This window comes from Prunus persica, chromosome G5 (genome assembly GCF_000346465.2).
Source record: "Prunus persica cultivar Lovell chromosome G5, Prunus_persica_NCBIv2, whole genome shotgun sequence".
NCBI lineage: Eukaryota > Viridiplantae > Streptophyta > Magnoliopsida > Rosales > Rosaceae > Prunus > Prunus persica.
In genome coordinates this window covers 8911455-8928039 of record NC_034013.1, presented here as the reverse complement: position 1 = coordinate 8928039, position 16585 = coordinate 8911455, and the positions used below count along the sequence as shown (strand labels likewise).

Below are 16585 nucleotides of genomic sequence, written 5' to 3'. Positions count from 1 at the left end.
AGTTAGGTACATACATGGAAGCAAGTCATAGTGATGAATTGGAGTTTTCCAATTAGAAGACAAAAACTAAATCAGTTTGATTCTTCATATATGAGAAAAAGACTTGCCCCTTAGTTAGTCTAATCTTAGCTAAATAATTGGTTTCTTGATGTACAAATAGACAAAATCTAGATATAATTGAAATTTCTACATCACTAGGGTTGCTTCCCGTGAAGGTAATTGCTATTTTTGACAAAGTCTAAAAGGATAATAAAGTCAAAAGTGACACATTATATATAGTGACACAAAGTGCATTGTCAATTTCTCATGAAAATTAATGGCGTTGTTTGGTGAAGAAAGACAGTCCCCCTTTTCAAACAATGGCAATAATAATGTTTTCGTTTGTATATAAGATACTTTTACGACGATCCAATACATTCACATCAAAGTTATACTATTACAATGAGGTTAACTACAAGCAAGTATCAAATTCATCACAAATATATATCCTCGAACCTGAAATCTCCTCAAACTAAGTCAAAAATTAGTTGATATGTCTTTATTTTTTTGATTACGATAGTTAACAAGCCTTATGAACTGTCATGTTAGGATTGGCAACAAAGGCTCTATTATTTGCATAAATGGAGTGGTAGTTATATAGTGTAGGGTCCCCACACCATGAAATTAAGCTAAGCCAATTTTGTTTTAGATAAAGCTCAGTCTTAGTCATGTGATTCAATTTATATATTTATAACAACATTATTATTGCATGCATGCATGCATCTGCCAAGTTCTCGATTGAAAGACTCAATTTCGCAGCCACAAATTAATTATGTATATATGCATACAGTGACTGGTAGAAAGATAATATTGGGAAATTGGCAATTTGCTTGTAGCTTTTGCTATGGACAAAAATCATTGAATTATTTGAACATCGTGGTGTCGGCCACTAGATGTTAATTATGTCACATGCTCATGTGTGAATGAGTGAGGGTCCTGGGTTATTTTTTTATAAAAAAAAGAAAGAAAAAGAAAGAACGAGATTCATTCATATTCATTGATCATGAAAAAGAAACACCAGCAGCAAGAAGATTGGGGTCAGCCAGCAAGTTGGCTCCTCCTCAATCCATGTTACATAATTTGTGCAGCTTAACGCAAACCGCGCAAGAAAATGAGCTACTCTATTGCATTGGCCATGTTGCCAATAACAATTAAAAGAGCAAAAACAACTTAAGAATTTCACTTCTTCAACCAATGCACCGTCTGCCTCATAACTTTCGTCCCCCGAACAAACAGCTTTGATAACCTCCCTTGCTTTACTGATGCCAAACACCATTCCTGACTAAGAGTAACAAAACATTTTTGGCTTTTGCTAATTCCTACAATCAATACTTACCTTTAGTATAATTAGTATTTATATCTTTAATTAGCAATTGCCTAATTGGCTAGTAAAACAAACTATAGTACTAGTGTTTGGTATATATATATATATATATTTAAGTATTAACATGTTGCACTATTGGTCATTGAATTTCCATATCCATGCAAAGGTTTCTGATTTATATTTGGGAAGAAGATAAGGATTATATAACTAGTGCAGCAGAGCAGCACAAGTGTATATAGATATAGCAGCTAGGATATGTTAAACATTCTAGAGAGAGAGAGAGAGAGAGAGAGAGAGGAATGATAAATAAATATGATCAATTTGGGGTGGAAGATAACCTTTAAAACAACATTAAAAAGACCAAAAGTTCTGAACTTTTCATCATTTGCAGAAGAGAGAGAGATCTGTGTCACATTTTCAAATTACCAGATTGAGCAAAAACAAAGACCTAAAAAGGCAAGTTGCATAGGTTAGAAGTTGCCAAGGCCAAAGTTGACCGTCCTGATTCTGCAGGGGCGGATCAAACATTGATATATAACTAATCCTATGAAACAATAAGCATCTCAGGTATCTCTCTTTATATATCTTAATGAGTTGGAATTCACGTTACATAATACATATGATATGAGACCAACCACAACGTGCAATCAAGTTTTCAATTTCATGAATTTAATTTGACTCTGGACAGCTGTTGTTTTGCAGAATCTGAAGCGTGGCCTCAACTTCTCACAAAACCCAATTAAAATTAAATTAAAAACTAAACATAAGTTTCCTACATATGTGCACGTACTAATTACGAAGTGACCGCGCTTAAGTTTCTTAATCTAGTACATAATATTATAACTGTTTTAACTTTCTTTTATGAACCTGGGGAACAGTTTTGATTCATATTTTTGCTGACAGTTAATTGATCAAATGGATAAGGCAACCAACAAATCACATCATAAATTCATAATCCATGCTTCTGATCGATGCGGTCACTGGTCAGTCAGTGTTCCCCTAGATTTCCTTTTCTCTAGTTAATAGTTAATACAAACAATCAAAATTAACTTACTCCTTTTGCAGATGAGCATGCAGTTTTCTATGCTCTTCTGTTTTATACACTGTAATTCATCTCTCTCTCTCTCTCTCTCTCTCTCTCTCTCTGCTACGGAGATATATATATATATATAGAATAGATGAGTCTCCATGCAGTTCAGGTGATGATAGGTTGAGATGAGTAAGACATAAGATATAATAACAGGGGAAATATGTGGATTTTGTTGTATCCCTTGGCATTAAGAGGACCACATGCTCCAACGGAAGACAAGGCACTTGATCTGTTTTCCATGTTTTAAAAACTAATATTATTATTGAATATATGCCATCTGGGGGGGCTGCAGTTTCGCAGGTTATTCCTTCTTATTTAGACTTAATCTTTTGCCATACACAGAGGTCCACAATTTCCAATATTAGAAATCACATTATTAATCTGTTGTTGTTGTTGTCCTTTTCATTCTCAATTGTAATCCTTGTCATCATCATTTTAATAAATAAAAAAAAGGCATAGTTGCATAATTCAGCAGGGCATGGAAGAGACTAACATGGAAATCAAATTAAGAGTTGTTCTCCGATGCGGACATTATTACTGTGCGGACTCTATTGTAAACATGGAAAGTTAGTAGAAAATATATGACATCCGCACAGTAATAAAGTCCAAACGTCCACATATGAGAAAATCTGATCAAATTAAACCCCATAGTTTTGTCTGTAGACAAACTGAGCTATGAAAGTGCAAGGTGGCAGGCCACGCATAAAAAATCTCTAACAATAAGATTTGGAAAGAAAGAAAGTGGGAAGTTACAAAACTTATAACTGGACTGATTGAAGGGCCAAGAAGGGTATTTATAATGGGCTTTGGGCCATAATTATTACAGACAATCAGGCTGTATGTAACTGTTATAATATGAATGTGTGGACAGGCCTGATTTTAGTATCAATCCCAATATATATGAATTGGGTTCAGAACTCTGACCAAAAAGAAGAAAAGAAAAAAAGAACTGGGTTCAAAACAACAACATTCACCAAGTTCCAATCTCTACATCTTGTGCAAATCAAATCATACTTTAAGCCTTCTCTGATAAGCATGGCAGATAACAAAATCAGCACCAAATCAGAAAAATACACAGAGCACATAATGCTGCTAAATCAAACCATTCAAAAAACAAAAACTTGAATTACTCCAAAGGCGTCAAGATATGCAAGAACATTGCAGAAAACCCAATCAAATCGCCAACAACTTACTCTGCTTGCTGAGAGGCGTCTTGCAGAGCTCAAACTGAGCAAGCAGTTCAGGATCTCTGAACCCAACAAGAAATTGGGCCAACCCTTCAAGAAACAGAGCACCCTGGAAAACGCTAGTTGCACCCATAATCTCCACAAGAACACTCTTCCTCAGCCTATTGGCGTCCACAAAAACCCCCACCATCTCCTCATTCTGCTCCGCCATCGCCTCCTCCACCGCCGCCTTGTGGGTCCCAAAAGCCCAATTCCTCGCCACGCGCTCCAAGAACCCGACCTGCGCGTCCCTAGCACGCGCCGCCAGCGCCGGCACCATAAGCCGCAGCCCGCGCTCCACCTGCTCGACCCTCTCCATCAAATTGTACGACGGCCTCCTCCACGCCGTCGCGATGTGCCAGGGCCGGTCGAAGCGGTCCCTGTCTCCTCTGTCGCACTGAACTACCATGCTGTCGCCGTCGTTTTCGTTGTCCGAGTCGGTGTCGTTTTGGGTGAGGAAGGAGCGGAGGAGGTTGGTGAAGAGGTAGGGATGGAAGTCGCCGAGGAAGAGGAAGGGCTTCTCGAGAGGGTTGCGCCAGGTGGGGCAGAGGAGCTGAGCGACGTCGTTCTGGGCGGCGAGGTCGAGGGCGTCGTAGTAGGACTGGAAGTGGAGGTGGAGGGCTTCCATCTGAGTCGAGAGCCGAGTGAGGGACGAGTCTGACTCGGACATTGAGCTTCGGAGAGAAGGGAGGAGCGTGTTCTTGAGGGTGTTGAACCATTCGGCGTAGAAGTCTTTGAATTGACGAGTTGTCTTCTTCCGGCCAAAGAGACCTGCAAGATTAAGGAATTGGGTTAATTGAAAATGGAGATTAGGAGATTAATTCAGGTGGGTTTTTGAGAAGATTAGAGAAATGCAAGAGTGAGATTGAGAAAATTACCTACTGCCTTGAGCATCTTTGGAGATGGGTTTTTCAGATTCTTGGTGGGAATTCTTGGGTTTTTTTTGTTTCTGTTTTTGGGTTCTTGTGGTGTTCTTGTGGGGAAGAAGAGAGGAAGAGGATGATGATTTTGATTTCGGGAAGTTTGGTGATAGGGTGGAGTTTGTGGAGGGAAAAGGGAGTTTAAAGGGTGGCTGGGTTTTGATATTTGACAAACCAAAAACTTAATTGGGCTAAAACAGAAAACTCTAGTATCAGCCCAAGTAAAATCTTTCCTTTTTTATAGCGAGTTAGCAACCTCAATTAAATTCGAACTAGGGAGTTTTCTATTTTGATTTTTTTTTTTTGGGATTAATAAATGGATAAATTTCCTAAATAATCACATGTGTATTAATCACAATTTTTTTTTTCATGTCTTTTTAATTTTTTATTGTTTATTTTCAAAATCCAAAACAAATATTCATAGGATAGCACTCCGTATCAAATTTCAATTCAATTATTTGAGTAGGGAGTTTTACACAAATATTCATAGGTGTCTGCGATTTTCAAATTTCTACTCACATAAATAGATGTGGAATAGCTCAACTAAGTGAGCTATATCCCACTGACAATTTCAATTCAATTATTTAACAATTGCACTTGGACTCCTTCTGCTGAGTTACATTAATTGTAACATACAAATTAGATTTGATTTTTAATAGATTCAATACAGTTAGCTCAAACACAATTAAGCTTAGGGTTTCAAGTTTCTTGAGATTAGGCGGAAATAAAATTGGGGATCTAGTTTTCTGTTTAAGGAACATTAAAAGTAGAACAAGTCTTTCTAGTTTGCTATTCTCACGAACTTCACTTATTATTTGCTGCCCATTTGACTTACAAGAAGACTTCCACTTAATTATCAATCCCCCAATTTAAAATCCACAAATAAATACTTGTATTGTAAAGCGCCGAAAACAAGCCAAAATCCGCCGAAGCAGGAACGCCGCCGTATTATATCCACCTCACCGACATTGACGGGTCAAACCCCACGTACCATGCACTCATGTCATGCAGTTAAAATAAACAACCTGCTCTCTAGCGCTCTCTCTCTCTCTCTCTCTCTCTCTCTAGACAAGACAACAACTATTTTCTCTGTCAAAACAAAATAAAACAAAAACAGTGAAAAAATAGGGAAAAACAACAAACACAAAAACCAACTCCTTGTGGGTTTTTGTGAATGGTGTGGTGTGAAATGAGGTTCAAAAGGGAAAGATAAAACAACCAAACACACACAGCACAACCATAACAACATTTATAAAAAAAAATCTCACTCTAAAATATCCACCATAAATAAAATTAATAACCCATTTCCTCCAATCTCTCTCTCTCTCTCCTCCCCCATCTTTCTCTCTCTGCATCTCTCCATGGCCTCCAACAAGTCCACTTTACTAATCCTCTTCTTCTCCATCTCCATAACCATACAATTCCCAACAAAAACAAGCTCAACCCAAATCCCCACCAATCCTGATCATCAGCAATCAGACTCGGACTGCACCAACCGTTGGATCCACATCAGACGGCTGCCGCCCGCCTTCAACCTCGATCTCCTCACAAACTGCTCCGGCTACCCATTGTTCGACGACTTCTGCCCGTACTTGGCCAACCATGGCCTGGGCCAGAAAACCCACAACCTCTCCCACAGCTGGTACCGGACCGACCCGTTAATGCTGGAGCTCATTTTCCACCGTCGGATGCTCGAATACCCATGCCTCACCGCAGATCCCCAGGCCGCCGACGCCATCTACGTCCCTTACTACGCCGGCATCGACGCCCTCCACTACCTGTACGGCCCAGATTACAACTCCAGCTCCGAGCAGGGCCTCAATCTGTTCGAGTTCTTGACCACCGACTCGCCCGAGTCGTGGAATCGGAAAATGGGTCATGACCATTTCATGGTTCTGGCCCGACCCGCTTGGGATTTCTCTCAGCCGCTGGGAAACGACCCGCCTCTTTGGGGCACTTCGTTGCTCGAATTGCCGCAGTTTTACAATGTGACGGCTTTGACGGTCGAAGCTCGCGCCTGGCCCTGGCAGGAGCACGCCGTGCCTTACCCGACGTCGTTTCATCCGCCCAATTTGTCTCTGTTGGAGAGCTGGGTGCAGAGGGCGAGGAGGTCTCGGCGCACCACGCTTATGATGTTTGCCGGGGGTGGAGGGGTTGGACGTAATCCCACCATTAGGAGGAGCATTAGAAATGAGTGTGAAAATAACACCATGAACAAAAATGTCAAAAATGTTAACAATGTGGGCATGTATGGAAGTGGTGTTGGTGGGTTTTCAAAGCTCTGTGACGTTGTAGATTGCTCTAATGGGATTTGTGAGCATGATCCCATTCGGTTCATGAGGCCGATGTTGCAGGCAAGTTTTTGTTTGCAGCCTCCCGGGGACACCCCGACCAGGCGGTCCACCTTCGACAGCATTGTTGCCGGCTGCATTCCCGTGTTTTTTGAGGAATCGTCCGCTAGGGCGCAGTACCGGTGGCACCTGCCAGAGGATCAGTTCGGGGAGTTTTCGGTGTTTATAGCCAAGGAGGATGTGGTGTTCAAGGAGACAAGGATTTTGGATGTGCTTAGGAGCATACCAAGAGGGAAAGTCAGGAGAATGAGGGAGAGAGTGTTGGAGATGATACCAAGAATTATGTATAGGAAGCATGGAAGTTCAGTCGGTTTGAGAGCCAAGAAAGATGCTTTTGATATTGCAATTGAAGGTGTCTTGCAGAAGATTAAATCTAGAGGTCAAGTTTTTGCTCAGTGACCTACCTGAGATTTTGCCTTTTCTTCTTGTCATTCTGTAATTGTAATTATTAATTTGTTTGTCTTTGTACTTAGTTAATTATGTATGCCACTTGATAAACCAATTCTGCAGTATAAGATAAATTTGAACTCTGTTCTCTCTACTCTGGTTTCGGAAAATGTTCATTACACAAGTGAGATAACGATACATAATTGTGACTCAAAAAACAAAAATAAATAAAATTATTGGACTGAGGAAGAAAGAATACATTTTTATTGAGGGTACCAAAGCTACAAACAAAAAAAAAAAACAAAAAAAAAAAAGAGGAAAGAAAGGAAACAAAAGGGAGCTGATGGAGATTATGACACTGAAACGCCCCCCAATATCCAACACATTTGGAATGTGAAGCAAGAATTGCAAAACTGTGCTTCATAGGATTAGGATGTTCTCTATCTTGGCAAGAGAGATGAAGTTTCAACCCCATCTGAAAACAGTAGAACCCCAAGTCAGACCTGCTCCAAAGCCGGCAGCTGCAATTGTATGGCCTGGTTTCACCTTCCCGCTTCTCACAGCTTCATCCAATGCCAAAGGAATCGAAGCAGCGCTTGTGTTACCATAGTTTGCCAAATTTGAAATCACCTGTTCTGATGGGATTTGCATGCGAGAAGAAACTCCATCAAGGATCCTCTGGTTTGCCTGCATTGATTTATCTTCGTCATAACCCATTACCCATCACCTTTGACCATTATCAGAACAAATACAATGTCGCTTGTTTACTCTGAAACCCTTAGGTGATTAAAAGCTAACTTTAAGAACTATTTTCCTGCAAACTTATATTTTTTATGAAGAAAAAAACAAAGCATTATTCTCAGAATTGTACCAGTTTAATTCACTTAACATACATGACAGGCTGGTATATTTTTGGAAATCAAGAATTATTAGGCTGATCAACTTGCCTTAGATATGTCTATTTTCCACCCTAAAATATTTTTTCTTCAAATTCGACATGATGCAAGAAAAATATAATAGTCAAATGATGAATTATATGCAAGGCCCCAGGTGGACTGTCCAAAGAAATCATGCTTCATACCTGATGGAGCAGTAACCAATCAATGCTAGATGTCGGGAGACCAGCCTTGGCAAGGGCAGCCTCAATTGACTGTGGCACAACGCGCACAGCAAAGCGAAAGACCTCTTTGCCATTCATTTGAAGGCAGGAAAATGAGGCGCGCCTTGGAGGGAAACCTAAGACTGAACCATTAGAACCCAACTCATCTGTTTCACTTTCTTTGAAGGCAGCATTTAGATGTCTGCAGAGAAAGGGAGAGAGAGTCGAGCAGTCATGTATCAGAGAGGAAAAAATGATAAGTGCCCCCGGTCATAATCAACATGAACGCCTTAAGATATTGCACTCGCTAAAAAGGTCAAAAGGATAAACAAAAACAGAAATCGAGAAAACACAAACCTGTTTCCGTCACCATCACTATGCAAATCAAAAGCAAGCAAAGAATCATCCTCACTATCGCAGGCCTACATAATTATGGCAATTTCAAATAAGTGGGATCAAATGTTTTGCAACTAGATCTCCACTAACAACTTAACTCATCAATTTTGGAAATGGCGAAATTAAGACAGTATGATATGAGTTTCTAAAAAATTGGAAACAGAATTGGCTGCCAAATAAAGCAAAGTTCAAAGTCACTAGGCGACAGGGAACCCACCACCCTTATCTAGAAAACTAGGGCACGTTAGATATGTCAAAACTTCAATAAGACACATAAACACACCTGTACTAATACAGCACCAGCAGCATCCCCAAAAAGAATACACGTTCCTCTATCGGTCCAGTCAACAAACCGAGAAAGAGCATCAGCTCCAATAACTAGAACATTTTTGAATCCACCTCCTGTAGTTTGCGCATTATAGTTTAATCAATTAAACATGAAAGTAACAGTGGCCTCCTTACAGCAAAGTAAGCCAAGTCGTTACCCCTAATGTGGCAAGCAGCTGATACTAGACCCATAACAAATCCGCTACAGGCAGCTGTAATATCATAAGCCAAAGGGTTCCTTTTGCAGCCAAGTGCTTTCTGAACCTAAAATTACAATATAAAACAAATTTAAGAACTTAAGAAGCTACCATATTGAATAAAACAACATAAACACTCAGATAGTAAAATTTTGTTAGTGAATTTATTAAAATGACAAGCTCAATTAGTCAATATTTAGCTGTTCTTACACTACAATGGTTTCTAACATGCAAAATAAGGTATTACTCAGTTGTTCATTCATTATATCATGTGTGATCAATGTAGTACAGTATTTGGTCAAAGGCCCATTCCACGGAAAAAGCATAAAACTAAATAAGCACAATAAGCTAAATCAACAAAATAACCTACTGGAAATTTTTTTATACTAAAAGAAAATTCTATAGAAAGAAAGAAAACAAATTATAAGAGCAGATGGATAAGAATTCCATCTATACAGAGAAAACTGAAATAAAATAAGCTAAGCCACACTTGGAAGAAACCAAACAAATCGGATTTAAAAAAAACATGCCACAGTTAGTACAAAACTCCAGTCCAGTCAACATGAATCACTAAAGGGAACTTTTCTAAAATGCTTATGCCCAGTTTGGCATTGCTGTGCTGTGAAAATAATCGCTGTCAGATTTGCTGTGAGAGAAATCAGCTGTGAGACAAAGCAGTTTGGCGTTTGGTAAATTTTTTGTTAAAAGTGTTGTAGGTATTGATTTTACGAATAATCAAAAAATGATTGTCACATAATCATTAAATCCAGCGCCTCTTCGAAACTGATTCCAGCATAATCAGAAAATGAAAGCACCTTATTAGCTGCTTTCCCTTATAGCTTTTTTTCACAGCAATTTTTAACAATAAGTGATTTTCTCACAGTTTACCAAACGAGTTGGGTATCTCAAAATTTTTAAAAAATCACTTATTACCCTAAATAAACAATGCCAAACAGGCACTTAGTCAAAGATGCCCATAAGGAGGCAAGGATCTACTTTGTCCCAAATAGAACCCCTATATAAAATAAGGAAAGCTAGGCAGTGAACGTTTGCTCTTTTTTTTTCTCTCTTATAAGAAATGGTCTTTTCATTGTTCATCTTAAGATAACTTCCAAATACAAACCTAGATAAATGAAAACATTTTACCTAGAGATTTATGCACCATCAAAGCATAGATAATAAAATATAAAAGGGGTCAATATTGACAAAACTATCACATAATACACCACTAAGAAGCTCAACCTCTAATTTTTTTGACCTGAATCCAGATATGGGATATACCATCCAATGATCTATATACCTGAGGAGCACTGCCAAACAGATCATCAGGTGAAGATGTGCACATCAAGATTAGGTCCACATCATCAACATCAACTTCAGCCATCTCAAGAGCTTTAAGTGCTGCCTCTACTGCTAACGCTGTCAGGCTCTCTTTGCCTGATATTTTACAATAAGGATGTCAGTATATAGAAAGGGTACAAAAAAATATCCATCACACCTAGATATGAGGACCAGAAAAGAGACACATAGTTGTATAAAATATGAGCTGAGATAAAAGGTAAAAACATTAAAAATATCCAGCACAACCACAAGAAAGCCCCTCTTAGCAACATCAACCAGGTCAAATTTCCCAATATCCATATCATTTTAGCTGTCCGAATAGAATGGTGAAGCCAAGGAAACTCTGTAACAGATTTGTTCAGTACGGGCAGAGAAAAAGGGTCATAAAAGCAGCTAGCTAACCAACCTAATCCCAGGTAAGCTCAGACTCATCAAGCTGAGTGGCCCATCAGATAGCTTCCTCTTGTCATGCAGTGCACATGCACCGCAAATATGAAATTATGAAGCTGAATTCCTTAAGTTAAGCTCAACGCATGCTAAGCCACCTCAAACTGTTTACAGTTACTAACTTTACGACATTATCATGCACAGCAAGTATGAACAAACCTGAAAGAATTCGTCGATTACGAATGCCAGTGCGAACAGATATCCATTCATCGTTAGTGTCTACTACTTTTGCAAGATCATCATTTGAAATCTTAAGGGAGGGTACCGCCGAGCCACATCCAATTAACTTGCAGCCTTTACTAACAAGCCTGTAATTATATATATTTTCAAGCATGGGAACAAGAGATGAAATTTAAGATCAGTCAGATAATCATTTACCAACTTGAACTCTTACTACATTTAACCAAAATGCAACCTCAGTACTAAAACACATAGAATCAGCCAAGGTCCAACTCGGTCTAATTTTTACCTAGCAAAATTATAATTTGATGTGGGAGACAATATTAAAATCCATTTACAAAAATCAAACTTTAGTTAAAGAAAACAGATAACCAACTCATTCAGGACAGAATTCAACCAACAGACCAGGCATTTAATAAAGGGTTACAGTAATTTGGTTATATTCTACATTTAGCACCCTTTTCCAAGCCGTTAAAGAAGACGGCTACTGAGCACAAAGAGAATCCAAATGCAAGAAAGAAAAAAACATTAATTCGATTATAAAAGGCCAATATTGATAACTAGATAGAAGCGAAGACTGATGGATGCATCACCAACTTATTCCTAAAGGCAATGTGAAATCCTTCAAGAAAACATGTTTTAAGGGGTTCACAAGATAACCAGACAACAATAGGCAAGAAAAGTCTTTTTCAACTTCAGCCAGTCTACAAAAAGAGAATAAACTGATATGTTAAACCTATAGTCTCTTCATGATTATTGCATTTGTTTCCCTTCCTTCATCTAAAACATTCTCCTACTTGAAGAGAGAGAGAGAGAGAGAGAGAGAGAGAGGACATATGAAGTAGCCATTGGAAGAACACTGATACAAGGGGTTCATAAGATAACCAGATGACAATAGGCCAGAAAAGTCTTTTTCAACTTCAGCCAGTCTACAAAAGAGAATAAACTGATAGTTAAACCTTTAGTCTCTTCATGATTATTGCATTCGTTTCCCTTCCTTCATACATTCTCCTCCTTGAAGAGAGAGAGCGAGAGAGCGAGAGGACAGATGAAGTAGCCATTGGAAGAACACTGATACAAGCAACCTCAAATGACCAATATGATCCTTGTAACCTCATCCAGAAGTATCATCAAAGGGAGATCTAATAGTTTTGCCAGATACTGATGCACCTAAGCTCATGCCCACAAACTGATTTACATAAGAGAAAGACTCTTAAGTTAATTTTACCCTCAAGTTAGTCATAAACATGCTTTGTTAGACAATCCCCTTAGTTGTGCCTTAATCTAAGCCTTGCACACACGCATAATATATACACAGATACTTTACCTAATCTTACACTTAAATTGTTTGTCATTACTAGAAAGTCGGCTTGGTTTGTTCAAATTGATTGTAATTGGCTTAGTTGATTAAGTCTTGTAAATTCTATTTATACCTACAATGGAGATGAATAAGATCATATAATTCTCGACTTTTAAGTAACGGAAGTATCCAAAATAAACTTCACTTACTAACCAGGGAACTAATACACCTTACATTTCACAAATCATACACATTTGATCATTTCTGACTCCAAAATTACTTCAGTAGAACCATAACCAATACTAAGCGGTTGCTGCTAGACTATTTGTTCTTGCATACAAAAGTCAGTTTATATATGTCTAACGAACTGGCAAACAAGGTAAAGTGATTTTGCATTGAACTCAGTTCTACTCCTTAGTGAAATTTAGCTCTACAAACAATTACAATTGTGTTTGAATTAAATACAACGTCCTTCCAGTTCAAGTCCAGCAGCCAGTACGAACTGTAATTGCTAACAAATTTGAGACTCGTATCCAATGTCTTCACAACTCAAAGTTCACATAACCTCTTGTTAATCGCAACCCCAAAAATACTTGCATATCTCTATATGGGAAAGCAGGCACCACAAAATTCCAGCTCATGAGAAGCTTAAAAGTAAGAAATAAATGAAATTTATAGGATTTGTACACCAAAAGCTAACATATATGAATTTAATCTCCATCCCTTCAAACAGAATATGCACATGCAATGTTATGTCATCCATGCCTATGAAACAATAATCATATTATCAAAACAAATCGAGCAGCACAAGTAAATCCATAAAACAAATAACTCTTTGATTGAATGCACATCATAAGGCTTTCAAAAAAAAGGATCATGAATCAAAATCCATAAAGTATTCTTCAAACACAGTTCAATAATATTCTACAGAAAATACAGCTATACCATATCCAACATATGAAACAATTAGGGGCTAAATCAACTGGAAAAAATGGAACTGAACTCACCTGGGTGCTCTAGATTCAGAAGGGGAAGCTCCAACGTGCTTCTCTGCGCCTTCAAAGGTACTGGAGCAGAATACCCTCTTGGAGATTCCATCAGGGGAGCGAAACCCAGATCCAAAAATGCGTATTGAAGGCTTAATCTTCCCCCTCAGGCTTGGAACTGTAGGAGTAGTAAACAACCCAGATGCATTGGTGGCCATTTACACCCACAACTCTAAACCCAAGTAAAACTTCAGACCCACAAAGTATGCCAACCCAGAGAGATTGAAAGCCAAGAGCTTCAGCTAATATATGACACCAGAAGCATGCAATTAATGGAGTAAACGAAACCCATGAGAGGAAAAGATCAAATACGTTTGGCGGAGACAGAGATACACGGGCTTTGAAGACCCTTCTTTCTTCGGAGGGTCCAAAGTGAGATAGAAAAGAGGAATTAAAAATAATAATAAATATGGCGATTATGTCAAACCAAATTTGAGCAAACTCCAATGCTTCCAATTTCTCTCAATAAGTTACAAGCTGGTGCAGAGGAGAGAGAAAGACAGTCATGCCATGCCACCATGCTTTGCTTGCTCCTTTCCAAGAGATGTTGTTCTACAACAAATTCAATTCAATGGGTGGGTTGTTTGGAGGAAGGGGGAGTAGGGAAAAAGCCTCGACGCAACCTAAGAAACTGTGGCATTTATTTCCCTTTTCATTGTTTATGTGGCTCAATATGATCGGTCCATCTTTGACAATTGAACGTGTTGGAATGCATAGAGTGACAGCTCCAAATCATCATCGTGTGTGTACCTTTTGGATTCTTCAAAGCATTTAACTCCTAAAGTCCCAACACCTAACTTCTCTCTGCCCCCACGACATAAGTTAAAACTAGTTTCTCAAACAAAACAAAAAACCATTTTGTTTAGCTACTTCTACATTACATATTATGAGAGTTCAATTACGAGTTAATCTCAAGTTTAATTTGTAGCTTAATTTGGGGATTAAATTAGTTGCAAGAGTTTTCACTCAAGAAACAAAAGAGTTAGTTTAGAGATCAAGCCCGCCCCGTTTTTCAAATCCTAGCTCCGTCGGTGTTAGTGATAATAATATTATTATTATTCGAGTGAATTACACAATCGTCTAAATAAGGTTTAAGGAGCAATAAAGTTGGTGACCAGTTATTTTACATGTCACAGTTGTGAAAAAAATAACATTATATCATTCAAATATCAGTATGATTTATATAAAAATGTGATTTCTTTTAGTTGGATGTTAATTTGAATAGACCAAGAGAGTCCAAGGGGACCAAGACCTGTGTGAAAGGTGAACCATTGTTTCCATTGACAACCAGGTTAACTTATTACTTCACGAAATGTGTTGATTATGTGTTGGTAGGTTGATCGTTTTCAAATTTCAACTGTCAATTTGGTAAATATAGGTTTTTTAGTTATGACTTCAAGTCGCCCATAGAAATTTAAGTTTTGGGGGGTCAAAAAATAAGCGAGTTTGCTTTTGTTGAAATATAACACACAATGTTTTTAAAAAAAAATTAAGCGAGTTTGCTCTGTTGGTGATTTTTGTACCTACCCACTATTGTTTTCATCTTTTTGCCCCATCTCCTATTCCTTTCCATGTTACTCTCGGTTGTAGATTGTTGTTCATACCTTAAATCTCATTTATAAATATTTATAAAATTGGAAAGTCAATTGTGAAATTTTTTTTTAAACCACACACATGCTTTGGCAATTTTAAAGAATGTGTCACATTTAGAGTTATTGAAAGTAGCTAAAACAAGATTTATGTCAAATTATATCTTGTTAAATAGGCTAATTGATTGTAGTGAAGCACTACAACTACTATTATTCAAAGAGCATGGAAAGATTTGTTGAAAAATTTAGATGAAGGAAAAAGGAATTTAGCTACTTTGTTTCAAAATACCGTGCAAGATGATAATTTTTGGAAACTTGTTAAGGCAATATAAGATTTCACAAAGTCAAATTTATCTTGCGGTAAAATTTGTTGTTGATGATGGCCAAAACATGGGTGCAATTTATGAAAATATGGACAATATTCTTGGCGAAATAAAAGATATTATGGCAAGTGGAATATATGCCGAATATTTTCATGATGTTGAAGAAATTGTGCTTCATAGGTGGGAAAAAATGAATATTCTCATGTACTGCCTTGCATTTTCCCTAACATTGAGGTTTATGATAAAGTTTATTTAAGTCAAATAACACTAGGGGTGTGGCTAGAAAAAGCCTTAATGAAGACATAGAAGTCATGGAAAATGTTGTGAAAGCCTTTGATACAATATCAGAAAGTAAAGGTGAGGCCCGTTTGTTACGAGAACAATTCACTCACTTCCATCAATAAAAAGGTTTTTATGGTTCACTACAGGGCCAAGCAGATGCTGTGATTATAGATCCCATTAATTGGTGGTCAACATATAGTGCAGAAACATCAAAATTAGCATAGGTCTCTAAAAAAGTATAAATTTAATTTCAATATTTTTCAATATAAATTTATATATATTTTTTTACAAATGACAAAGGTATTGGCTCAACCGATAAAGTTTATCGGCAGAAAGAATTTGGAGCACGTATTCGTACATCCGTAATGTTAATAGGAACAGTCTGAATTTTGCAAGAGTTGATCAATTGGTTTATATCCATTCCAATATCCGTCTCCAATCACGTTTTAGTGAGAGCTGCAAAAATGAGCCTTTCAAGAAATGAGATAATTATCCAAAATCCCATTTTTTAGATGACAGAATTTGGAGGAAATGAGATGGAAAGGCTTGGAGGGCAATTATATAGGTGTCCCTGGCCAAACATCATCCTCACAGTCTCCTATGCCTAGTCAATTTGCTCTTGTAGGGAGCTCAAGCTCAAGGACTAATGCAAAAGCGAAGGGAAAACAACCCGTTACCTAAAGTTGCTACTTTTATTTTTAAGTATTTTCATTTTTCATTT

General features: G+C 37.9%; 3 protein-coding genes across 3 annotated transcripts; 1 reads left to right on the top strand and 2 right to left on the bottom strand.

Moving 5' to 3' along the window:
* Positions 3408–5280, bottom strand: LOC18776146 (protein INAPERTURATE POLLEN1). The gene is made up of 2 exons (XM_007210501.2): positions 4558–5280; positions 3408–4450 (listed from the first exon to the last, which is right to left on the bottom strand). Exons 1-2 carry the CDS (start codon positions 4571–4573, stop codon positions 3627–3629), a joined length of 840 nt encoding a protein of 279 aa, XP_007210563.1. The 5' UTR covers positions 4574–5280; the 3' UTR covers positions 3408–3626.
* Positions 5693–7491, top strand: LOC18776077 (probable xyloglucan galactosyltransferase GT19). The gene has a single exon (XM_007209218.2). It carries the CDS (start codon positions 5961–5963, stop codon positions 7347–7349), a length of 1389 nt encoding a protein of 462 aa, XP_007209280.2. The 5' UTR covers positions 5693–5960; the 3' UTR covers positions 7350–7491.
* LOC18776565 (3-oxoacyl-[acyl-carrier-protein] synthase III, chloroplastic) lies at positions 7490–14324 on the bottom strand. The gene is made up of 8 exons (XM_007209143.2): positions 13632–14324; positions 11304–11452; positions 10657–10793; positions 9318–9423; positions 9116–9234; positions 8794–8858; positions 8419–8638; positions 7490–8024 (listed from the first exon to the last, which is right to left on the bottom strand). Exons 1-8 carry the CDS (start codon positions 13826–13828, stop codon positions 7803–7805), a joined length of 1215 nt encoding a protein of 404 aa, XP_007209205.1. The 5' UTR covers positions 13829–14324; the 3' UTR covers positions 7490–7802.

What these genes read in the sequence shown, in the direction of transcription:
- LOC18776077 (XM_007209218.2), top strand. Translation starts at nt 5,961, where the DNA reads ATGGCCTCCAACAAGTCCACTTTACTAATCCTCTTCTTCTCCATCTCC.
- LOC18776565 (XM_007209143.2), bottom strand. Translation starts at nt 13,828, where the DNA reads ATGGCCACCAATGCATCTGGGTTGTTTACTACTCCTACAGTTCCAAGC. An exon ending in TAATCGACGAATTCTTTCAG is followed by an intron (nt 10,794 to 11,303) that starts GTTTGTTCATAC and finishes GTAAAATATCAG; the next exon opens with GCAAAGAGAGCCTGACAGCG. An exon ending in TGTTTGGCAGTGCTCCTCAG is followed by an intron (nt 9,424 to 10,656) that starts GTATATAGATCA and finishes TTGTAATTTTAG; the next exon opens with GTTCAGAAAGCACTTGGCTG.